This window comes from Varroa jacobsoni, unplaced genomic scaffold (genome assembly GCF_002532875.2).
Source record: "Varroa jacobsoni isolate VJ856 unplaced genomic scaffold, vjacob_1.0 contig02573, whole genome shotgun sequence".
Classification (NCBI taxonomy): domain Eukaryota; kingdom Metazoa; phylum Arthropoda; class Arachnida; order Mesostigmata; family Varroidae; genus Varroa; species Varroa jacobsoni.
The window spans coordinates 24,204-49,836 of record NW_019214845.1 but is presented as its reverse complement, the minus strand read 5'-3'; the positions used below and the strand labels follow the sequence as shown (position 1 = coordinate 49,836).

Sequence of the window (25,633 nt, the reverse complement as noted above, 5' to 3'; positions counted from 1 at the left end):
TTTGTGTGTGTGTATTGAGTTTACCTTGTCGATGTGAATTCGAGTTTGGTCGACTATGTAGAGGAGTCGGATCTTCCTAATTTCTCCTCGCGTTCCGTAAGCCTTGGAAAGGGCATCCTTTAGGCTTGCCGGATCTTCTTGAACACGATGATTAACGAAGTCACTCTTTTTGGGGCCGGCAACATCATTCCTGCAAAAATTACATGGGTATATAGCATAATAAGTACATGAAACTTGACAGGATAGATGATAGCAACAGAGCACTATGAAACGCTATATATGCTGTGTGCCACATGTAAAAGATTTCGTTAATTTTTTTGGGCTCCGCGTTTTCTTTGAAGTCGGAGTTTTTAGTCGGTTTACCAGATACGTACTAATACGTCCGTATAATAAGCTTATATCTCAGTTTACTATGACCTCTAAAATATAAAACGCTTTTATATTTAGAAGTTTGTTAACCTCATCTCCAATTGTAACATTAATTAGGCTAATCGGCGAGTAATGTGAATAATGCTTCTGTCAAAAACGAACAAAAACTATGCATGGGGTAATAATTGAAGATGCTCAATGTTTTTTATTTTTTTTAATTTTTAAAATGCATGAAAAACTTAAGATTTCACTTAAGATAACTCGCCAGACAAATGCTGTATACACATATTACTGTGCCCAAAATAGCATCCTAATGCCACCTACTACAGTAAAAGATAAAAACGTATTTAACGTAAGTTTTAGGGTCAAAATGGACAGAAACTTTATCAATTCCGTATATTAAGTAATAATCTTTTAGCTTTTGTAAAAACTATTTTAGTCAATTTATTTTGCTTGGTTTAAAACTAGACATTCAGTTTTATGCTGATTAATCGTATGTAACAATTGATCCTTGTTCAAATCAAAGATTTTTATATAGCAAGCGTTATAATTTTTATCCATGATGAATAAAACTGTAGAGGAGGACAGGGACACAGCACAAAATACATTAACCAGGCGGATGACTACTTATGGTCGTGTTTTCCTCTTAAAAGGATACAGCTGACACGCATTGTCGTAGCCAATAAAACGATTTATGTAAAGTGTCAATGCAGATAAAGTTATAACACATTTCTGTAAGCTTTCCATGAGCTCCATAGCTACACCGTTCAAAGGTGGGGTGAAAAAAGAGGGTCATTGGACCCCATTCAGGGAGGGCAGGTCATTGGACCCAGCAATGGTAATCCCGGAGCAGCCATCTTTACTTTGCCCATTCCTGCCTAAGCGGACTTGCAAAACCGACTCACACCTAATAAGTTTTATCTGATGAACTTAAACTCCAATACGAACCTAAAGTACCCAGTAATGAAGAGATTCAGTTGCACAACATGAATGATGGCGCGACAAAAACAATCATGTTGAGACGCTAGTGCGTTTGAACTAGTTTTCGCATGATCCACTAGTCATCGATTGGCCAAAGTTGTTACGGTTTTTTTTAAATAAATGTACTATTCGTGCAGCGTATTCGTGGTGGGCAGACACAAAGGTAGCAAGCGAATTAGAAATGTGGATGTCGCCACTATTTGAAACCGATTGCTGGCCATGCGTATTTTGTATTAACCGCTTGTTTTCGTTGGCACTTTCACATCAAACCCTGGCCGTTCCTAGGAAGGAAGAACCGTCTCGAAAATTCAAGTTGCAAAACCCCCACGAGCAACGGTCGTTCTACGATAGAAGGAGCGGCGATCGATTCCATACGATGCAATGAAGGTGCTCTGATGCCACGCTTCTCTAGGGACGCCACGAAAAGTCCGCTCTCTCCCCTTGCTCGCACGATCTGGGCAGAAACGAAAGGCTTTGCACCCCTGAGGTCTATTTAGCCGCCCGGTTTTCGGATACATAACACTATTGAAATGTCACACGAACACAGAAAAAAAACTCGCTAACCGTATGGGTGACAAGCTTACCTGTCATAGAAGATCAGCTCGGAGGACTCCTTACCCTCACATTTGATCTCGCGGAGCTTGAGGCGTCCGTTGGTGCATTTGAAAAACGTGTCACATTGCTCGAGCGTCGTACACTCATCCTCCTTAAATTACAATTAGAAATAATTAATTTCAGTTACTGGAGCTGCAATCAGTATTGATTCAACGCTATAACAGTGACGCGGTGTCACCTGACAAAACCTAATAGGAAACGCTATCCTCGCTTTGGAGTAGTAGGACTACGCTTGGTTCGGCAGGGGAAAACTTTGACGCGTCTTTTGTGTTTCTCCACCTAAATATGCTAATTTTCCTACCTTAGGCTGGTAGACCTTCTTGAACAGAGTGTGGAATACGTCAAAGTCCTCAAGACGCGCCTTGATTTCGACGTTGGAAGGCATATCTGAACGGGAGAATGCGTGCTAAAGCTACTTGTTACCGGCCGGCGTGCGGAACTGGGGATTTGACAAGCTGAGAGCTCCGTACCGAAGCCGCCAAACAACGCCAGAAAATGGGCGATCGCTCTGCTAATGCTCGGATGTAGTTGACTCCGAAGTTGCGAAAGCGCGGAAGGCGTTCATTCCACCGTCGAACCTCTCCAAAAGAGAAACTGAGCGCGGCACAATGAAGAACACATTTTCTTTCCATAACTTTTATGAGACGGAAATTAAATTAGATGAATAAGAATTAAATGCGCAAAATATAGTCGGGACATTTGGACTGGAGTTGAGAAACCGATTATTAGTAAAAATATAATAAAGCATTGGTGCTTCTATGGTTCAAGCTCATTTGACGATTGTTGTAAGGAAGCTATTTTACATCAACTTTTAGATTCATCGTAAAATTATAGAGAAGACATATAATCAAAGAATTAGTCCGTGCGGTAGCTCGAATGTTATCACCCGTGGCACTCCGCTCCAAATGCCTCAAGGCATCAGACTGGGGCTGTTCAGTAGTTAACAGGAGTTATGGCACATTGTTTCAAAAACTCAATATACAAGCTTATTTATTTCTGTATTTCGTCAGTTTATTGTTTGCATACGTGGATTGCTCTAACTAAGAGAAAATATTCAGTCAAGTGCTGCCAACTGGAAAAAGCATCTCACTAGGTTCCAGAGTGACTAAATTGGGCAATCGCATATGCGAACGATAAATTTCTTCGCGAGGTTTTATCTTTGATTACGCGTAACACAGATAAACGGTCGCTCTTTCGGATGCAATCCTTGCCGAACTGAACCAAAAAACACATGCAAAAAAAACTAGATAAACTATATTTTGTCTATTGTTTTCATTAAAAACCCTATATGCTTTAGGAACTCGAGATAATTCAAGGCATATAGAATGAAAAAGTTTGTCTGTGTCCGGCATACACTGAATAAGCTTAGCGCGTCTACTGTGAACATATTCAAAAAAATTGTTTACTTTTGTGATAATCATTAAAAAAAAAACACATTTATGCTACATCGCAGTGCGAACAAGTATACAAACACTTATTTCTCTCTGCTTAGTTCACCAACTGTCGGAAGAGGGGCACAAACTTATCATAATTACGATTACTTTCTCGTTATGCTATTGCATGACTACTTATCAAAACGGCGAAAAATGACTGCGACGCCATGATAGTCTAATTTCGGAAATATGTCATTGCCAGTTGATTCTTCGCGAAATTTTGTGTGACATAACTAACTAATTACAATTATACGGTGGTAGTGTGACACACACCTAAATTTGCAGCTACTACAAAGACGATTTGAAGCCATCAAGTGAGTCTATTCTGTTTGGAGCCATTTTCTTTTTCCTTTATATTCATTACCCAAACAACAGTAATTTAACAAGTTAATTTTCTCAGTGTCTGTCATTCTGATTTGCCAAGATTCGATGCTGTCCCTGCGAAGCATGTAAATATTTGAACTCCTAAAGTTTCTCCTTATTATTATTATGTATGTGTTGTCATTATTTGTAGAGTTCTTCCACTTGCAATAGCACACTTATATAGTAACCCTGAAAGCGTAATCCACCGCACCGATGCTACTATAATCCGATAGTAAATTATGAACAAACTATATCACAGAGGACCGCAGCCGACTTCCCGAAACGATTTTGAGTGTGATTTTGAATCATTGGCGGTTACAGTTTAGCCAATGGTTTGAATTGGAGGATCTTATTCCTTTACTTGGTACGAGGTTACAACTATATATACATGAACTTGTTCTGTAAACAATGCACTTCAATTTAATGCAGTAACTTTTTTGACGCATCTTCGAATTCGGCATCACATTGATTCGCACGTCCCTTGTAAGAGTGAAACGGCAGAGATTATGGTTTCAAATTCTACGCATTCCCTAATGCTGTTTCATGCAAACCTCTCCTGAATTTTTCAGCCACTTAAAGTTTTCTTAAAAAACTGCGTCATAATGTCTTTCTTTACGGTGGCGCCGTTTTTCCGACCTAGCAGATTGTCTACCTTTTTTGATAAGTTGCTTGATTTATATTTAATGCAGAAGCAGCAAAAGTCAAATGGGTACCAAATCAGTGTAATAGTCTAGCTTTTACGCAAGTCATTTATGAGCAATATGAATATATTGTGATTGATAAGGAGGACCTTCCAAGAACATAGATTATAACCAATTCGTGATAATTGCAAAAAAATAAGTGCGAGTCTAGTCAATGTGCCGCAGACTGTTGGATCAGACAACGAACCTACCACAGTAAAAATGACAGTTTAGCCTCTTCCTCAACAAAATAAAGTCGCCCAGCATATTACTTTTGTAAAAAAAAATCTGAACGGGAACAGCCTACTCTAAAAAATATTTAACGTAACTTTTAAGATACTTTGACAAATGTCACACTCAGCTGATTCAATTACAACAATTTTCTCGATTGCTAACGCTGCACTCGTTTCAAAAGACGTGCAAGCATCTCTACAAGATGTACTATTTTATTCTGCTTTTTAAAGCAGCTTACCTAATGATTATCTATGCAAAAGACGTTTCGAACATATCTTCATAGATACATACTGAACACAAGCAGGCCTTTACCCGATCCAAAAAATAATATACTAGGTTTGTACGTCTTTCCAAAGAAAATAGTGAGAATTGAAGATTGAAGCCTGAACAATTTTAACTCGATTAGGTCTAAAAAACACCTGTCTGAGTTTACGGCGAGCTTTTACCTCAGTTCTAAAGTGATCTCAAAACTATTCAAAAATTTTGCATTTATACAGGCAACAATAGCCGATCGTCTTATGGTGTAGGCTGTGGCGAAATACAACTTAAAACATACAAGTGCAAGACTCGATAAACGCAAATAAATAAGTAACATAGATACCTAACAGTTGAAAATGTTGTTACCGAGCATTTAACATGGTGTAGATTTTCAAAAAATACAACTTACTATATTTTGGCCTGCACGTGGTTAGGCTGTGTACCGCAAGACTCCAAGCTTTTTGCATTGTCTAATATTTGCGTGGGTAATACAAATGTCTAATAACCTAACGAAAATTGATAGTACACTCTACCACCAAGGAAGCGGAATCTGGAAGATTAAGTAATCCTGAACAGCTGTACCCTATACACGCTTCGATCACTCTTCAATCACCAACTAATGGATTACTCTTTACTTTCACTAAGCGATTATCAAAGGCAAAGAGAGCTTTAGCATTTTTTTAGATCATTTTTTAAATGGATAAGGGCTACACGAGAACCACTGTTTGAGAATCTGGTTGTAAGTACACCATAAATCGATTAGTTGGCACCATTCAAATCATATGACTGACTGCTAACGCCTTAAAAACTATTCGAAATTTCCGTACCCTTCTGGAAGCAGCAGTCAAATGAATGCATGCGTATTTTATACTACAATGTTCTTTGACAGTAGCCAAAAACCTAAAAGTTGAAGGTTTTTATGACTAAACAGGATAACCTGTAGGTGTAGTATTAATAGAGATGGCTGTTTTCTTTTTAGATAAGTACGCAAAACAGACATCACTGCTAAATAGCTGAGTAAAACTTAAATTGCTTTTTATATATGTATTATCCGTAAAATAGGTTGATTTTCACACGCCTTTCTGTTCAACATCACTGGATGCTGTAATCATGTGCAACCGTTATAATTCTTCTAAGGTGATGCAGAACGATTCCTCCCTTGGTGTGTCACTATAGTGCATAACCCGATAACTGATGGAAACGCGAAGACAACTATATACTCTCCTTTCGATTCAAAACAACACATTCTTTCAAGCAATGAAAAACAATCCCAAAAAATATATGTTTTGAATTTTACGTTTCGTATTGCTGCCAAGCGTCAGACAACTGGACCCTTACCGGTACCAAAACAAAACGCATCCACTGCCAGTCTGGAATCTCATTGGTGAGAAAGAATTCAAGACCTTCTGCGGATGAAAAGTCACGATATTTTTTTTTAATAAAAAGTTGAACTGTCGTTCAAACTGAAATTAAGCTCAGCTGTAATTTTACTTAAGAGAGATTGAGAGAGAGAGAGAGAGAGAGAGAGAATACGGCAGAACTTAAACATCCTTACGATAAAAGATTTTTTTCTCAAAAAGCATAATAGTCACAGAAATGAGATTTGCACAGTTGATTGCAGCAAAGTGTATTTTATTACTACGGTCAATTTTGCTCATTGTAGGACAATGAATATGACCTCTAGCTACTTTGGGGTGTGTTCATAGTTACCATAGACAAATAACAAATAAATATATATTGATTTTGCAGTTAGCAAACAATTTTTGTCCACACAGTTGTCGCGTATGGAGTTTATTTTCCTTCGAAAAAAATAGAGATCAAAATTTTACGCCGCTTTCAGGGCGGCATACTCTTCTCTTCACTGAGGTCATCACAAACGCTCGTTCTTATCACCATTGCAATAAAAACTCAACGAAAATTCTCGCTCATTCTGGCTAATTAATCACCCACTTAGACGTAGCGGATGCAGATTGCATATACATACGCGGGGTAGGTTTGCAGGATCAATTTTTTGAGGTATTAATTCATTTCAAATCCCTTCAATTTTCTCGCATTTTCTACATCAATTTAACCTATAATCAAACATCCCCAACGCAGTGGCCCTCTGCGCTGAACTTAAGCCAAACATAAAGTCGTTTTACTAAGTTGAATTCGTTTAGATTCAATTAATATCTAGTGGAAATTTGGCGCGTGCTATTACTTTTTTGTTAACCCCTATATACGTCTGCAACAACCGGCGTACGTACGCTGTAACATAAATCTATAAACAGCAACCTCAGACCAGCTCTTAGCAACGACAAAAAACGAAGATAAAAGCTAATATACAATAATCACCTGTAACGGCAAAGCAATCTTTTTTGCATCATCGCCTCTCATCGTACGTATTGACCGTTGCATCAACGAACAGAATAAATTAGATAGCCAGCTAAACTACATAAGGTGCACTGTTGTGTACATATATGTACAAAATAGTGTAAATCACTTGCGGTTGCTGATAAATCATTCCAAAGTGATTTTCGCTCGTCACTCATAAAAGCCCGCTTCCTTCCATTTACCCTGGAAAAATCGTTCGCAGCTGTTTGCGCAACGATAGTACTCAGTCTCAGGGCTGTTGTAAGTTCGACAGTTGTCGAATATGCGCATCATATCTGCATAAAAGATACGCTTATTAAGATAGTATTTGTTCTTGAGTCGTTCGTTAATCGTGCGCAGATCCATGGGATACTTGATGTACTCGTGATAGTCAGGAGCCTCATGTTTCTCTACTGGCTTAAGGAATGGCCAAGCTGCCGGGTAAGCTTTCATATGGTTCAGAATGCTGCGTAGCTGTGAATCCACGTTCTCAGCAAAGAAGCCCTCAGGGGGCTTCCAACCAGCTTCACATAAGCCGGAAATCTGCTCCACTGGAATATGCTTCACTCCATCTTTGAAACACGTCAAACCAGGATAGCTCCTCACGGTTTTTTGCTGTTGCGCTATCAACGCTTTAACCATTAGCTTCTGTTGGCGTATCACGTGGGTGAATTCCGTGTATACAATGCGGGGATCTAAAGCACATTCCATTAATGTTGCGCCCTCGTAGTCCTTGATGTAGCCTAGATACGCCGACTTTGCCAGAGAAATCTCCTTCGAAAATCCTTGCTTTTTAAAATAGCCAGTAGCGAATTCATCAGCATAAGTTAGGAAATAGTTAATGTTATGTTTTACATGATAATCTTTCAAGTGGTTCATTAGATGGGTACCGTAGCCTTTAACCTGTTCACTTGACGTTACCGCACAAAACACGATCTCGGTGAAACCCTGTGACGGGAACATGCGGAAACAGATGCCCCCAATAACATTATTGTCTTTTATCAATGCCAGTGTTCGATGTTTCGGATCGAACACTAAGCGCGTAATGTACTCTTTCGGCATGCGTGGGAGCTGATGAGAGAAGACGTTCTGCAAGCCAACTAGCCATTCTAAACTTTTCGTATCGGGGGGAGGTCGTAAAGTGTTTCCAATAACGTGAAACTCAATAATGCCTTGTCGTTCTTCTTTGCGCGCAGCTTCGTCTCGAGCAGCTTCGCCGATTGCTGGACCCACCATCTCTGAAGGTTCGGTTACAACCTCAAGCACGCGCAAAACTTGATCCATTGGCAAGTCACCTTCAATTCGTAAACGCTTGCTGGGTGGAGGCGCACCTGAACTCGCTGTATCCAAGTCGGCGCCACGTCGTTTAGTCGCTTCGGGTCCAAATGTTAAGCTGGTATAACCATCGGCAGAGACCGCGCTAGCCAAAGCGGCTACGTTCAGTTTCTCAAAACTTCCCACGTTAGGAACCCCGGAAAAATCCGGGTCCCAAATGGGGGATGAGTCAGTGTACACTTCTTGTTCAAGTGCACTGAGGAATTTTGGGAAATAACTTAACACCATTTCTCGTTTCTCGCTGAGGTTATGTTCGTTCTCCGTTTCTAATTTGTCCATCAGCTGACGACGGACGGTTTGGAAAGTTGACCGCAGATGAGCTTTCCCAAAAATGTTCGTCGGTTTGTGATACGGTAGCGAATCACAAAAAGCTGGGACATGACAGAAACATAGCCAACGATTGTAATTAGTTCTATAATAGCTGATATCATCCTCGGCTCTCGCTTGGCCGCTTTGAACTTTCAAAGCGTGCTTTGCGGGCGTTTCGAGCCTCCAACAGTTTAGGCAATTCAGAAACATCAAAGCTAAATCATTCATAGCGTTCGCTTCTTTCTGTGACAGGTGGCTGAATTTATACGCCGTGAGGTTGTGTACAGCTTTAGCAATTGAGGGCGACTCAAATGGGGGCGTTCCCAACGAAGACTCCTGTACAATTGGTCGGGTTCGCTGAAGGACAGAGTTTCTTAGCAGCTTGAAGAGGTACAGATAAACCTGTTTAGTGTCAGCATCCTCCTCTTTGTGGAGGCAGACAAACATGTTTTCCACATCGACAACGGTACATAACAATCTGAAACGAATCGAAAGGACGTACTTGATCAATTAATCAAAGTCATTATATTTCATTCATAAGAAATGTTTCATGGGAAACCACTACAGCAGAGAAACTGAGCAAGGCGACCTATAAGCTCGCTGAAAAATAGTACAAATTTGTAAATTCAAAGTAACAGCAGCAGCAGCAGTAGCAGTAATAGTAATGCAGAAGCCTAGTATGTTTTCTGTACTCGAGTGCGTCTATCTAAGGTCATTAGGTTTTTCCTTTTGTGCGCATGTTAAAAAATAACAAAGCTGTAAAAATTACCTGTCAATCTCGGCACTTTCAACAGTACTAAGCTGAGTGACATGCTGAGTCATCGGATGTTCACAACTTCGACAAGGATCGATGAGGGTGGCGGTCGTGACCTGAGCCCCACCATGCGCTCCTTGACTGACCGGCTGATGAGGGTTCTTGTAGCCATTACATGAACACCCCTCCTCATTACAAGTTGAATACAAAGCCAACTTCTCAAGCTTCTTCTCACGAGGCCATGCTCGTACCTACCACAGTAAATGATCGGACCTAGTGTATTATTTTAAGTGAAGACTATTTGATTTTCTTGGAATGACAGGTTTCCCTCAAGGACGGAACCACGTAGGGTTTTAAAATATGCGCAAATTTTCAAATTTCGAACCTGACTAGTTTAGCCCTCAGAATCGTTACGAACACGCTTATCGACTAATAATATGACACAAAGCGTTATCATTGTCTTACCTGAACTTTCTTTTGAGATATTCGGTGCCGGCTGCTACCCGCTGGGGCATCGCCTGAGTGGCTTGTTCTAACAGCTGACATCTGTAAACGAATTAGCATGTTAGAGGACTGCATACAATGTTCACTATGTCTTACAGCTCAAAACAGTTCGCATGAAAGCAAATGAACAGATGAGATTGTGGTGGAGTTGGCCCGTCTTGTTTAGGCATCAAATACTACAGTCTTGGCTAAATGGCCTTTTCTGCCCCACGTACTTTGCCCAACTTAGCGCACGTAATCGTCATTCTCTCAGATCGGAGCGGGCCTTGTGCTAGCATCGAATTATCTTTGTCTCAATAGCAACCAATCTACTGATTAGCATTGTCGTTCGGATGAATTTAGGTTTCACACGTTTTCATTGGATGACATCTTTCTGAAAATATTGGAAAGTCCACACGCCCAGGAGCGGTAAAAAAAATCTATACGAACATGTGCTCAGTGTTCTTTAAAAACTTCAACGTACATTTACTAGAATTAAGTGGCGCGACGCCGACACAACTGATAGGAAACGTTTATTTAAAATATGTCTGCAGAAAGTATGATTGACGGTTTGCCACCCTAGATGAATAGCCAAATGAGCATTATCGTATGGGGCTATTTATAGACTGTTTGGGGAGAGCACCATTTGCGGAACTATATATACGTATGTATTTTGGTTTAGCTAAAGTGTGAATAAAAACAAGCCTAGGTAGAATGCTGCATAGGACACAGTTATATACGGAAAAAGTTTCCGGCGGGTACTTTCTGCGTTAAAATAATCTTATTGAGACGCTACCGATTAAAAAGTAATCGATTTTTAAAGCTGTCAAGTTCATGGCCGGAATATATATATATATATATATATATATATATATATATATATATATATAATGCAACGAACACATCAGAAAGGTTACAGAAATAATTTCATTTGAGGCAATTCACTCCTTTTTGGGTATACTGCTCGTAAACTTAAAAAATTTTTTCAACGTCTCTGACACTGTGTGATTCTACTGGTATTGCTGTTGCGTTTAATTTTAGTGAACATTTATATATTCAATTGAACAAGGTGACTTTAAAGAAGCTTGCGGGAAAGCATCTATTAAAAAAGCTAGAACGAGGCATCTACATAGCTCGTGTTCCACCGCATGTTTGCTATTAATTCGGAACAATCCACCTCGTAAAAATCTTTTGTAATCATAATACTGCCAGGAATATGTAAATCTAATGTGTGTTTTAGTCATTTTGGCCTGTTCACTTCGTCATACGCTTGTAACAGTTCAGATAGATCGACGTCCTATGATCCAATTAGCTCGTGACACCCGATTCAAGTATGAATAGATCTTCCTCGATACTTATATCTCACAGCAATTAAACACGACAGTCGAAAGCAATTATGTATATACACTTAAACGCACACACATACACACACCGGGTAAGCCGAACCGATTTGTTTCCAAATAAACACTTAACGAAAACACGGCATTCCGAATATAAAGGGGCGTTCGAAGTGAACGGGCTTTTGCAGAAATTTTGCTCACAGCTTCGTGGACAATCAAACTCACTTCAGTAACTGGGTTGTAACAAGGTAACGATAATGCAAATGTGTTCAGAGTAGTCTGATAGTAGTTTTTACAGGATGTTACTCTTCGTTCTAAAATCGCGTTTGCGAAACTGACCCACCCAGACCCTAATTCGCGGAACGTAATATTCGGACACTAAGACACAGAAGTTTCAATCTCTCTCTATTCAAGTCTACGTGTACTTAAGGTTTGTTCGGGTCAGCTGTTTAGATCCGACGAGCCGTTGTTTGTATGCCACAACTCCTCACGGTTCTTAAAACGAACAACGTAAATATTATAAACTATAGCTAATCCCAAAAGTTTCCAATCCATAATAACGAGCCGCGATTGGTTTGCTACTCAAAGAAATAAACGTGCGCCCAATCTGTCGAGTACGACGCCGCCGGTGTATTCACCTAGCGGGCGCCGCCACCAGCGATTTGCCGGACGCGCCGCTAAAATGCGATGCGCAGAGCCGACGACCTTAATCGAGCGTAAAGAAGAATCTGGGCCTGGACTTTTCCACTCGACCAAAAGCGAGAGTGGTGCTGTTCAGGCCAGCAAGCATAACGGTGTCCCCAAGATGTCGTCGTCGTCATCGTTGAAAGTAGTTATTTACGCCGGAGGCATCCTGATTTCATATGCCGTATTCGGAATCTTTCAGGAGAAGATCCTTCGAAGTTCTTATGGCAAAGACGAGGAACGTTTCGTCTATCAGTTTTCATTGCTACTTATTCAGTGTGCCATGAACATGCTCATGTCCAAGGTCTTGCTACATGCAGTGTGGTCTCAGGGACGTGATCTGACTGAATGGCGCTACTACACACAGGGCGGGATTTTCTATGTCGGTGCAATGGTGACCAGCTTTATAGCGTTGCAATATGTGAACTATCCGACTCAGGTAGTGGCTAAGTCATGCAAGCCTATCCCGGTTATGATTCTTGGTGTGCTGCTAGCACGGAAACGGTATCCGATACAGAAGTACCTATTTGTAGTGCAAATTGTTGTCGGAGCAGCGTTGTTTATGTACGAAGATACCCATTGCAAAGCCGATAAGGGCTCGTTTTTCGGAAATATGCTGCTCGCCGTCTCTTTAGCTTTAGACGGCCTATTAGCAGCCACCCAAGATCGGATGAAGCAAAACTTCCAAACGAAATCTCTTCACATGATGTTCCATTTAAACTTAGTTAGCATTATCTTCCTCACCATATGTGTTGCCTATACGGGCGAGCTTCCCGCCTTTGCCGCCTTCCTGCAGAAGTACCCTCAGCTGTATGGCGAAGTTTTCCTGTTTGCGGTATGCTCAGCGGTGGGCCAAATTTTCATCTATTCGACAGTCGCCGAATTCGGTCCGCTCGTGTGCTCAATTGTGACGACGACGCGAAAACTTTTCACAGTCATAGCGTCCATCCTGTTGTTCGGCAATGCACTGACCGAACGTCAATGGTTAGGTACATCGTTAGTCTTTGCCGGCTTATTCCTTGATGGTTTCTTTGGAAAGTCTTCAGATCCAGCTAAAAAAGCTTAGATCAATCCGTTTCGAAGACCCGGCTTTCACGAGATGCGGCTCACTGATTTCAGGTAGTTGTCCAAATGATTGTCAAGTGAATAGTTTCCACCCTAAGTAATCATTTTCGCAGTAAGATTGTGTGCAGTATATTTTACTTCGAAAACGCTACATCGGATGAAAGTACTTCGCATCGTCTTAATCTGCATCGAGCTGCGCTATTTCGAGGGAAGTTAAGTCTTCGAAGGGCACAATTGACGAAGATAAGAAAAATAACTTGAACGTGTGAAAAATCTACGTAGTCATTCATTGGTGATTTAAAGCGATAAAGAGAGAGATAAAGTACAATAAATATATTTCTACGTAAATGTAGGCGAACGCAAATCAATATCCTGTGTGATTGTATCATTAAGTCTATAATTTGCCGACGTTGTCTATATTATGGGTAGTACAAGCGTTGTGTATAAGTATAACAGTATGACTCGATAACTTGGATGCATTAAACTCATTACAGGTTATACAAAAGGCAGTCAAAGCTTGCTTGAAAAAGCGCTTGATGATCCATAAACATTTCAATCGAAATCAATCGAAATAAACAGTGTCCTGTATCAAGTAGTTTCGTAACCTGTAGACTGTAGTGTCTCGGTGTCATGCAACACAAAACGCAAGATGTGTGTTAAGGATCAACTATACATATACTGTATAATACTATTGTTGACAAATTTATGTAGGGTTTTTACTTATCTCATATGATTTAGCGCAAATAGAACGACATGGAATAAACAAGGAATGACGGTGAGCAAGAAGATTTGAAGCAGAACCTTCCGAGGTAATTTATTGCGCGTTGATACGTAACAGAAAGTTGAAGACCGATCGAGAGTCGATTACAGAGACTTTTTAGCTCTCAACCACAACCAAGCTAAGAAAATATTTTAGCCTTCAAAATAGAATATAAATTGTAAGGTTGAACATCGCGTATGTTCTATTGCCTTGCGGGATCTATCCATCATAATATGGCTTTGCGCTACTAGTGTAAATCTAGTATACATATAAAAGACACGGCTAGAGTCGCGTTGAACCCTTTAGCAATTAATTGTAAAACAATAAAGTGTATTTAAAAAAATGGGTGATAAATATAAGTGTTTTGAGTTAGCCTAGACTAGCCTTCTGTGCCATGTGCTCGTCGTGGTAAAAATCAATTTGGGGTATTTTTAGATTTGCTATTTCCTCAAAGATTAATTAATCCTCAAACCGATTTTAACGGAATTCTTTACTCTGAGTACCGCATAGACTCAAAAAAGAGAACACACAAAGAGGCAGACAATGTAAGCAAGCGCTAGTATTCATCACCTAGATAAAGAAAATGCTTAATACATCCATCTATTTGAAATCCTTGATTACCTCCATGGGTTCTCACCTGCAAGCCTGGTTAAATGCACGACGAATAATTCAATAGTTCGAAAAGGCTTTTTACCCTGGTAGAACGTATTGCAGCTACTACTACACTAGTCGCGACCAAAGGTATCACGCGCTGTGTTGAAGTTAAGATCATTAATATAGAATTGAAAGGGTAATACACAAAATCGAACGTTCTAACATTGCAGTCTTGTTCATTGCGGTGTACGCTGATGTCTACCCATAGGAAATATTGCTTCAGCCTTTCCTATTGAAAAAAAGTTTATACTAAAAAAAAATACTAATCCATCATTTTTGTTGTGTACGACAAGTGAACTTACTGCAACAGCAAGCAGAAATGTCAAGGGAGAGTATTGTATGTTAGTACAGTTTTAAAATGCCTTCACAGGGATGTGCCTTTATTGTTACTTTTGTCCCGCATGCATGGTCTAAGGTGAACAAGTAGCGAGTAATAATAAACGACATAAGAAACATGAAGTTCGCAACACTAGCGACAACAAGAATACAGTAGACTTCATTGTCAGTTCAATACTAACCGGAGCGGTTATAATAGCGTCTGCAACTACTTACCTACACAATTAGATCAATGAATACGAGGGTGCCCAGTGTGTGAGGTGCGAAATACAGTGACCTTACTGTCCTGTCGCAGCTCTTCGGGTGGCGTCGATAACGTTGACGCGTCGTGTTCTTCAACAAAACTGCAGAATGATCCACGGAGAGCGACGAAAATGGGCGGCGTCGCTAAAGTAACTAAAAAGTAACCGCTCAGTTGTTCGCGTTGTCGTTGCAATTGGTGTTTTGTTATTAGGACGAGAGCTGCGGTTTAACAGCCGTAACATATATAAACCATGTCGGCATATACCGATGACGTGGTAGAGCGCGGCGATAACAGTATGCCGCTGGAATACATTTTGACACAAGTATTGAGCAGTAGCTATAGAAAAAAGTCGCCGTAAGCAGCTGGCTAGATTTTGCGGCCATTCTCGTGACGCTGTATCGCCACCAGCGTATCTTTAAACGTAAGCCTTTTTGGCTTTAGCCTACGACATCTAATGGCGAATTTTCTTGTCCTGCTTGCAATCCTCTAATAATTCAGTTGTGAACCCTTGTCTGGCCTTAGGCAGAACCCTGAGCTGTTTCATATCGCAACGAGTTACGTTTGTACGCTTGATGCCGCTTTAGAAAATCAACTGTAAAATACTGCAATATCTGCGAAACGATCTTCAACAGTTTCCTGTATTGTCTGAGGGGGAGGTCGAGATAATTCAAGTTTCTACACATACATAGTCAAAAAGTAAGTGAAAGTTAACGATAAATACTTTTGAGACGGTAAGCGTCTGTGGCGAACGAGGTGCTTTGAAGACAAGAAGAAACAGTCAACCCCTAACTGCGTTGTTATATCAACACGCTTCACGGTTATTGATGACGGCAACACTAATAATTTGAGTTGGACAGTGTTTTGCAGAATTTAACGACATGTTTTTACATGACTACCTTTACATGACCCCTTCTACATGACTAGTAATCCTACATGACTGAATAGTCATGTAGGATTTATTAGACAACAAATTCAAAGATTCCTCTCGGCACTGAACAGCGAGATAAAGATTCAGCCTCCTAAATCTTCGCTAAGCTTTGTATAAATGTTGGACAGCTGGTAGGCTCATAGCTCATAGCGAAAACTGATTTTTAACATGACATTCCTCAGGTAGTCATCCGCGTTTGAACGGTAGAATACAGAGAAAAAATATCACGCAACGTGTCGGTTGGTTTGTCAACGCCCCTTGAAAAGTCAACAAATAAAGAGATGATACTACACAGAACTTGAATCTTTACAAGCTTGGCTGAGCACTCCTCTTGGCAGCCGCGGTCAAATACTAGACAAATATTAGTCGGTATACGGCGTATATTCTTAGTTCAATTTAACACTGCTTTTATATTTATTGAAAGTTGAGGAACAGAATGCGGCGCAGTTGCGCCAAACGATAGGCCCACAAAGGTATCCGCCAAGTTATACAGATTGCAGGAGCGACGTATGTTGTGACACACAATACGAAGCATATGCTCTTCAGACCTGGACGGATAACGTGATGATAACTCGCAAGCAGCTTCCGACGGAGAGGCCAACGATGTTATCAGCACAATTAGCGCTAGTAGCGTTATAGACCGAAACGACTTCTTCTTATGTGATATTCGTTTCGTATATGCGAATCAATCGCTTGCGGGTTGAAGCCTAAGGAGACTTACGGGTTAAGAGCGAAGTGTACGAAGGTTAAGGTACACGCACAAAAAGGATGCGTGAATAGAGGCGCAAGGTCAAAGCCGGGAAAAGCTGACTTGTGTGTATTTGCGCATAGAGTTTGGTCGTATGACGCGAACAAGTCAGCTTCCTCCGACCAAGACAGAATTTAACCGATCAATGAATGGAATTCAGTTAGTCATCTATACAAATCAAAGAGTCTGTTATAAGACGATCTGTTTTTGCTATGTGAAAGCAATAACGTGACAAAGAACAAGAAAAGGATTATTGTAAAAGTAACAACCGAGCTTTGTTATTTTGTTCTATATAATGTGTTCATGCCTTAGTTTACGTTTATCAGATTGTGTAAATGATTGTTATGAGATTTCAAAATCTCTCTGATATTTCACCAACAATCGCTTTCTTTTGCAGTGCCATGATAAAGCTAAATACATACACTATCGAAAATCCATTCCGAAAAAGCCTGAGGCTCGTAATATTCGCGTATGTGGCCGTACGCAATGTCGACAGCGGCTTGCGCAGTGTCAGTATTGATAACACAATGAACTAGCCTGTGTTTCTGTGCTGTTAATTGTGGATGCTGATATCGTTTGAGAATGGGCGTTTTTGCTAGGTCGGTGCAAATTTCATTTGTATTTTTAAACTTTTTCACTTCATTACAGTTCGTTGGCTATTCACCAATCAGTCAATCCCCAAAACTGCAACGGTCTCATCCTTTGACAACGTTATCGTATTTTTATACATTATACGCTAAGGTGCTCCGACAAGGAAACTTGCGTGTCGAGCTTCTATGCAAAATGTCAAGTGTACGTATACGACTGGTTTTTGCTCAGACGTCAAATGGTAGATTGCCTTTTGCTAGGAGAAACTTCTGTAAGGTTTGATGGTGAGGCATACAGAAATCACAGTATTATACAATCTTAGTAGGCCAAATACAGCTCGTCATAGTTTTAGAAAAACCTAAATCTTATTCTGTGAAATTGTAAGCTCAGTATAAATACTAAACGCTAACCTATACCGCAACAAATTAGCAGGCAAACACGTAATCCACTGGGCTATAACGGGAACGTCTTTGTAAACGTTCGCACACAATTTTTCTTGAGATCGATATGGTCATCGACGATAAGCCTTTCATGGTTTTAGCAGTGAAATATGGAAACGGAAAACCTCTGGTTCTTTGCAATAGCCCGAAATCAAAGTCGAAAAAAAGGTACAGACGGATGGCGCATTTACAGAGACGTAGTTTTTAGAAGTTCGCTTCGATGTGACAATCTAAGTCGGCCATTGGCAAATTGATGCTGTCTCGTACTTATACATACATTTGTTGTTAGCAGCAAATTATTATACACTATAATTACAAAGTAGTCCTTTAAAATGTGTTCATGAACCTATTGTAGTTGAAAAATTGCTTTGAGCAGCTATATACTCTACATCTTGATGACTGATCTTGTGGACACCCATTCGGCCAAAGTCAAAAGAAAACAAATGTAATAAGTCGATACATTTATAGTTCATATAGTATATAGAATACATATGATACTAATATGAGATAAACCTAAGGAGAAAGAAAGTTTATATTGCGTAGTGCCGCAGTCTCAAAACATAGTAAACTCGGATAGTTGCATTAATTAGTAACTTATTATTGTATAAATCCAGTTGTACTATTTCAAGGCGCATATACTGTTTCGTTGGCTGAATCTGCATGAGTAAACCACATGTTTACGGCTTAATACGATAAAATAGGACCCAACTATTTTTCTATTATAAGGACAAGACCAGAATTAAGAAGCCCTAGTAATGCACTAAGCATATTATTGGCTCTATACGTCGTAAGTGTAGGTAACAATGTAGAGAAAAGTCCTAACAGAAAAATTGCAAAAAGGTATTAAAAAAAATTACTTTTCATTTTTATCAATGGCTGAATCAAACTGTATAGCGGAACAGCTCCATGTCACGCCTACATTCTCGTGTAATTAAGATTGATGCCAGCAAAAAAGTAAGATAAAAGCAAAGATTTTATCATATTCTAGAAACATTTTTTTGCTTACATAAATTCGTCTTGTCGCTATTTAGTTTTCTGATGGGAGGCATCTGTTAGCTATAGGAATTTCGTTTTTCTAACTCGAAAATCGAAAAATATTATGCCATCCATAGTACACAGGCCATTTGTATTGGGTCGTTATTAATGAACGCAACCCTGGAGACAAAACTACCCGTTGAAGTAAAAGAACCATATTTCATATTAGGGCCTGCTTCTTTAAAGTGGGTTTTTCACCATATACGCTTTGCGAATAGGTCTGTTCAAGGTGGTGTGTAATACGTGATCGTCAATAATAAACCCCTGGTTCTCCCTCTGGCTTAGCCAAACTTTATGACGCCATTAATAGCAAATGTTTCGTTCTGTTTCATCCAGTAGGAACCAACAGGTGAACAGCGCTATGCTAAGCTAGAACAAAATGGCAGGTTAGTTCCTAACGTGCGATTGCACCGAGTGGTCTCGCAACACTCAAGTTACGTATCCAAGACAACCACTGCAGCATATTAGATCGGATAAGTTGGAATACGTTGTTCCACCTCTGCTTGGTTGAAGTATCTACCTAGAGACTAAGAAAGAAGTCTATTATCTATCAACTTTATACAGACTGATGGTTCCAGCCGATATAACTGCGTTTCTTAAATTTCAGCCAATTTGCGTTGCCGTTACAGCTGGTTCTATCGCGAGGGGAAAGTTTCGTTTATTCAGCCGGCCCGTATAGAGCAGACGAATGTCTCGCACGCAGGTCTTATCGTTGCTTGGTTTCGACACATAATATAACAGCGTTTCACGGATTGCATTCCCCAAGGGACACTTAAGCCTAACCCGCGGTCAAAGTGCTTTCAGTCAAATTAATGTGATACGTGCAATACGATAACATTGACGACGCGCATCTTATACAGGCAGCTAAAGGCTCCAAACAAAACCGGAAAAAAATCTTTTGAATTATTAGGCCTTCCATAGATGCGTTCTATAATAAGACGTATGACAGAATGTACAGGATTTGCGTTTTTGCAATATTGAACTACCGCAGTGCGGAACTAGCAAGTAATGGAAGCATCCTTAATAATGACGCGGTCCGATAACAGCGAGATTTTTTCAACCAAATACTCCCATACACCGATGACGTTCTACACAGTATGACTCGAACCGCTCAATAGGATGTATGCTGGCTTTGCCTTTAAACTGGTCAGTGCGCCAGGACTTTGACATGTTCAATTGGAGGAAAATAGCAAACGAAGGCACTCTGCCGCAAACAGGTACCGACTTGTTTCTCAGTCAAACACTCAGATAGTATACGATGAGCACAGATAATATTTCAGCCTACTTGACCGGACTCACATACAACTTTGCATCTCCGATCCCGATTCGATGTCATTGAGAGACATCATTTGTCAACACGTAACTTTTGGTGCCTCTTCATTGTTCAGTAGAAAGGGCTGAGATGCTTGTAACGTATAGTTAAGCTACAGTCATGCATTGATTCAAACTGACATAACGACGTTCCTGCCGCCAAATTTTCCTCGCACAAACCATGCCTATTTTCGGTTCACTACAAATAGTGTATTATTTTCCATGCTCGTTCAGTTTCGCCAGCCCACTAGGAATAAGCAAATTGGTGAATGGAAAGAATGACTGCACGGTGAAAATCGACGATGTCTATATGCAGTCAAATAGTAATTTCTGCAATAACGGTGATTTTATTCGCCGATCACAAAAATACAATAGGAAATTATCGTGCATTGATTTGAACTTGGCTTTCTATAAGCCGTAACTAGTAGTTGGGACAGATGCGATTGACGCTGTGTACTTTCGGTTTCAGTCGGTGTCGTTCGTCCGCTTCGACAGACGGTTAACACAGCAGATAGTTGCACCATCCTATGGCAGTAATCATCCTCCTATGACATGACAAGAAATCTAGCGGGTTCACAGTGCCTGCAGCAGGATGCAACTTACCACCGAGTGGCGAGCCATTGTAGGCTAAACACTACCGCGATATTTTTGCTCTTGGCGTTGCCAACAGCATCGATAAATTGAAATGAAGTTCTTACATCATCCAGTTACCGATTAGCGGCAACAAAAAAGCGAAAAACTAAAAAGGCAAAATATGATCGTGTTTGTCATGACATCTGGCATCGTCACAGCGGAGTTTGGCTTCAACAGGACGAGACCTTTAGAATAATGGAAATGTCAGGCTGAGGGGTCTTGCTGAACCAAGCTTAGGTTCGAGGACAGAGCACTGAGGATTAATTCGAGATCGAGATTCATGACAGCTTTGTTTGTGTGTGTGTGTGTGTGGAGAGTTCGTGCACGACCTTATGGCCAAGGCTGCACACGTATGAGTTGTATTTGTTGCACGCTAGATAAGTAGTAACAGCAGAACGTGCATGATAAGAGTGTACAAGTACAAATGGAGTTCGGGTTCTTTCACTAATGACGCTTCGAGTGTTTGATGTATTGAGGTTTGGATTAGCAGAATAGATCAGAGATCGGACGCACTGACGAGAGCCCAACGGTCCTCCTACGATCTGGCAGTAGTCAGCTCGTTGTCATGGTAATTCGCTCGGCTACAAAGCTCCCGTATTCTGTTCGCGCTTCGAGTTTGCACTCTCCTCCACAAAATATTGTGTGCCCCACTCGCTTGCGCCCTTTCTCATTTTGAGTTAGCACTTAGTTTACTTTATTTACCTCTACTCAGGTTAGTGTTAATCCAACAAAGGTGAAGTCATATCTTTCGGTAGTTAGAGTAAGTTTCCTCATAGAACATCTTGTGCGAATCGAACGTTGCGTGTGTTTCGATCACGGTTCTATTGTTGTTTACTGATCGTGGGCGTCAGCAAAGCAACGACGGAGTTCTACCGATTGTCGAAATCCACCCCCAAGTGCAGGTCGTGGAAGGCTCACACTGCGAGAGCATACATATGCATTCGCGAGTTTTTTGAATTTATAGTTTCCTATTGTAAGTGTGAATTAATAAGTCTGCGTCCGCATAAGCTGTCTGTATGTAAAATTCACATGTCATCTATTTAGATTTAGCCGTCAAGCGTTACAATATTAGGCTTTTGTGTTTACTAGAACACAAAATTCATTTTATAGATCAACCGATATTTTTGTATTAAGCTTCGTGTGGCAATCTGTTTTTAGTCCATTTGGCTTAGCTTGCTATATCCTCAAATCCAAAGGCAGAAGCCTTGTGATATTGCATTTTTAGAAAGGAGTAGGTTTGACCAAAGACAGCGAATAATAATAACGCACTTGCTGTCATATATTTTTCTATTCAAATCTTTAGCATTTTTGCAAATATATACTGCTCCCCACCGGTGTATTATCATGCAATCAAGGTTTCGATCTGTGCAAGCTAAGTGAGTGAGTGGGTGGGTGGCTGTGCGTGTGACGAATGCTTGCTTGAGCGTTCCAGATGTAAGAAATCGATTACATTGGGCACAGATACATCAGATCGCTGGGTTTCACCTTTTTTGCCGCTTCCTACTGAAATGCTGTTAAAATAATTCCGGGCAATCTCAGCGTGGCTTTCGATTGTTCAATGTATGTATCTATAGAATGTTTCGTCATATAGTATTTGGGTGTAAACAGCGTATATATGTGTGTGTATATATATATACATTATAGAAGTGAAGACCGATCTTAAGATGTTTCGACATATTTCTATTGATGCCACAATACATTTTTTGTAATGTACCTTCCGTAAGAAAAGGGGAAGAAACAGGGTAAAATAGATGCCTCGAGTGGAACAATGCAAATTCACACATTTGTTTAAACTTCGCAAGACTTACAGTGCCATTATGGCATAGTATAGTGCTCAGTACTTCTAGTAAGTGTGCAGCTATTAGAACAAACGGATGCGCTTTTAAACAATCTCTGCCAGCAGCTTGAGGAGCAACAGAGCGTAAATTTTTAAAAAATCTGATTTCTATTAAAAAATCTGAATTTTCTATTGATCAACGCAAAGCCCGTCAAATTTTTAACGCTGTAAGTCGGGCTCTGTTCGCTTTTTCCTAATAATTTAGTCTCCTAATTTTTACTGTATATTGCGATATATTGTTTATTCAATCTTATCGTTGAAGCAGTAACCGAATTTAACCTTGTTAAATAGCTTAGTATTTCGCTTTTCGCTAACTCGCTCGCCCGATAGCCGATTACTGCCGCTCCCGCATCGATTCCGCTGAATCACAAATAATTTTTAGCAAATCTAGCAAGCATTCAAACATGTATAGAATACTCGTTTTAGCTCTTCTTTCTATATAAGCACAAATATGTTTTTTTCACCTTTTTGCTTAAATACTTCTCATGATTATCCGCATTTCCGTTGCGTCTACAGGTGCAATCGTAATTTGAAAAATTATCTTTCAATGTGATATATAGATTGCTAACGAAACACAAAATGTAGAAGGCAAGCAACGGCTGCATGGGACGAATTATTGCGCCATGATAGCGCATTGGTTAACATGTGTGCATGCTAACCTTAGGGACACTTTTGAGTTCGAATCCGAACGTAAACACTTTTAGAACTGGAAGTTACTTGCATGAAGTAATGTGTAACGGCTGAAGTATCGGATATATATAGTATAGAATACGCAATATAGTATAGAGGTATAGAATACGCAAAAAAAATATGGTAGTATTGTTGTCGATCCGGTCATAATCGGCTTCACAATAGCAATAGCGTTGTTGCGGCCGTTGTTGTTTGTTGATGTTGCTCTAGGCACAGTTATACTTGTTTTTTACGACCGCTATGGATTGTCACTGCTTTCGTTTTACAAACTATTCTAGCTTATAGTATTAATTATAGGAATAGTTGGTATTGGCTTTACCACGATCGTAAGACCGTTCAGGTGGTAGGCAGTTTCGCCTTTGATTCGACTCCGAACATTAGAGGAAGGAAGTTGACTGGGACGGTTGATGTCAACTGCGGCGAGGAGTCCTGCTAGTTACGTCGTAGATGTGAAGTGGCTGATTTTTTTTGTTCGTTGGCGAATTTGGTTGACAAGAGAAGAAGTAGACAAGCAACTTTCGATAAGTTTTTTGTTAAAAAAAAAAAAGTTATTTATCTTAGCTCGTGTTAAGACATTATTATCGATATGATGGTATTGCCATTGTGGTCATTTGCTGCATTTGGCCGTCGCAGTCGCCTACTTGTTGTTTATCGGGTCCTTTTTGACGTAATGTCACTGTGCCATCGTCACCTATGCCGCGCTGACGTCAATAGTAGAGAGAGATGCATCAAGCTTTCAGTTGCAGTAACGATAAGTAAAAGAACGTACAACGACTGAGAAGTGTTCCAACTTGGATTAGCGCACATCAAGAAAGCGCATCGGAAGAGAACGAAGCCGACGACCATTGCCACGAAAGACTCGTGGGCGGCTAAAAATCATCCACTAGACGGTCGTAATCGTGAACCGCAACGGCAGCTGTGGCGTCGACTGCTGCGACAGTGAGGACACCTGCGACAGCGAAAATCAGCACACCGTCGGGTCCCGGCGTTAAAGTTAATTGATGGCAGCACCGACGATGGAAGCAGCACCCGGAATTTGGATCCAGTGGGACGTCATTCGGCGTCTCAGTCACTGAAGCCCTCGCACTGAGACTTCCCCTCGGCTATGCAGCAAGGAAATCAACGATGGCAAAAATAAGAACAGATCCCAATAGATGAACATCAACAATATGCATTACTATTCTTGGCATACCGAGGTCATTCGGCAGCGTGCCTAGGTACACAAGGTGGGCTCTGCTAATTCTGTGGTGTGTTTGTTTTCATTTGTCGGTCTGCCGCTGTTAGCGCTGTTAATTTATCTATCCAACATTGCTACTACTACAATAGCTCTATGTGTAGGCACACGCTGGAGTAGTGCAAGGTAGGCGCTGTCGGCACCCGCTGGTCATTGCGTTAGCCAACGATGTATATTGTAGTGATTAGGTCGATAAATGTTTGATGCTCATAATGATACTGCCGCAAATAACATTGATATAAGATCAAAACAATCCGCCACTCCATCAGAGTCGCCACTCTTGGCAATTGCTATTGCCGTGGCTGTTTTCTGTTACGATAACAAAGTAGAGGGTGCAAAAAGGGACATTAAAAGTGAAAGAAATAAGAAATTCAACGAGCCAGCAAAACTTGCACGAACGTCGCTACCGGCTGAAGTTGGACGACGTTGTTGAAGACAGCGAAAACGAATGCGACAACAGACAGACAACAAAGAGGAGTTAGCTCATCCCGAGTGGCGCCGACATCAACGTTAGCAGTAGAAACGCCAGTAGCTCGAGGGACATCCGTCGCCCTAGGGGGTCCCTCGGACGAGTTTCGGTGAGAGAGGCAAGCGTAGCTGCAACAACAACAGCAGCAGGAGCAGGTGCCGAATTACCGCTATTTGTGTAGCAAAGCGAACCCCACGAACAAGCTTGCTTTGACCCTGTCTTCTGCTAGAATAACTACGGCACTTGAAGATCACATTGCCGGGCCGCCGTTAAAGGTGACAGTTACCACGATTACGACCACTGTACATACAAGGAGCGAAAATTGCCGCTATCTTGTTTGCCATGTTTTGTTCTTTCCTCTATTCCTGCTTATTCTGCTGTTAAAAACTTCTACTTTGATCAAAGTGGTTCGTTTTCTTCTTGTCCATTATCATCACAAGCGCCACTATTATCGCCGGCGCGGAAGCAGCA

At 40.7% G+C, this 25,633-nt stretch overlaps 3 protein-coding genes across 3 annotated transcripts; 1 reads left to right on the top strand and 2 right to left on the bottom strand.

Moving 5' to 3' along the window:
* Nucleotides 1-24: 24 nt before the first annotated feature.
* LOC111272555 (uncharacterized) lies at nt 25-2,479 on the bottom strand (the record flags this gene model as incomplete). The annotated part of the gene is given in 3 exon segments (XM_022854080.2): nt 25-190; nt 1,935-2,056; nt 2,267-2,479. Coding segments are annotated over 3 exon segments (372 nt in total), but the record flags the coding sequence as incomplete, so codon positions are not given.
* A 4,065-nt stretch (nt 2,480-6,544) lies between these two features.
* Gcn5 (Gcn5 acetyltransferase) lies at nt 6,545-11,875 on the bottom strand. Its single transcript, XM_022854078.2, has 4 exons — nt 11,732-11,875; nt 10,149-10,229; nt 9,699-9,934; nt 6,545-9,407 (listed from the first exon to the last, which is right to left on the bottom strand). The coding sequence occupies exons 2-4, from the start codon at nt 10,227-10,229 to the stop codon at nt 7,457-7,459; spliced, it is 2,268 nt and encodes a 755-aa protein (XP_022709813.1). The 5' UTR covers nt 11,732-11,875; the 3' UTR covers nt 6,545-7,456.
* A 49-nt stretch (nt 11,876-11,924) lies between these two features.
* On the top strand, nt 11,925-14,374 carry LOC111272554 (solute carrier family 35 member B1-like). Its single transcript, XM_022854079.2, has one exon. It carries the CDS (start codon nt 12,189-12,191, stop codon nt 13,254-13,256), a length of 1,068 nt encoding a protein of 355 aa, XP_022709814.1. The 5' UTR covers nt 11,925-12,188; the 3' UTR covers nt 13,257-14,374.
* Nucleotides 14,375-25,633: the final 11,259 nt, after the last annotated feature.

Coding starts and splice junctions, on each gene's coding strand:
- Gcn5 (XM_022854078.2), bottom strand. CDS start 10,229: ATGTCAGCTGTTAGAACAAGCCACTCAGGCGATGCCCCAGCGGGTAGC. Junction 9,935..10,148: donor TATCTCAAAAGAAAGTTCAG/GTAAGACAATGA, acceptor TTACTGTGGTAG/GTACGAGCATGGCCTCGTGA. Junction 9,408..9,698: donor GAAAGTGCCGAGATTGACAG/GTAATTTTTACA, acceptor GATTCGTTTCAG/ATTGTTATGTACCGTTGTCG.
- LOC111272554 (XM_022854079.2), top strand. CDS start 12,189: ATGCGATGCGCAGAGCCGACGACCTTAATCGAGCGTAAAGAAGAATCT.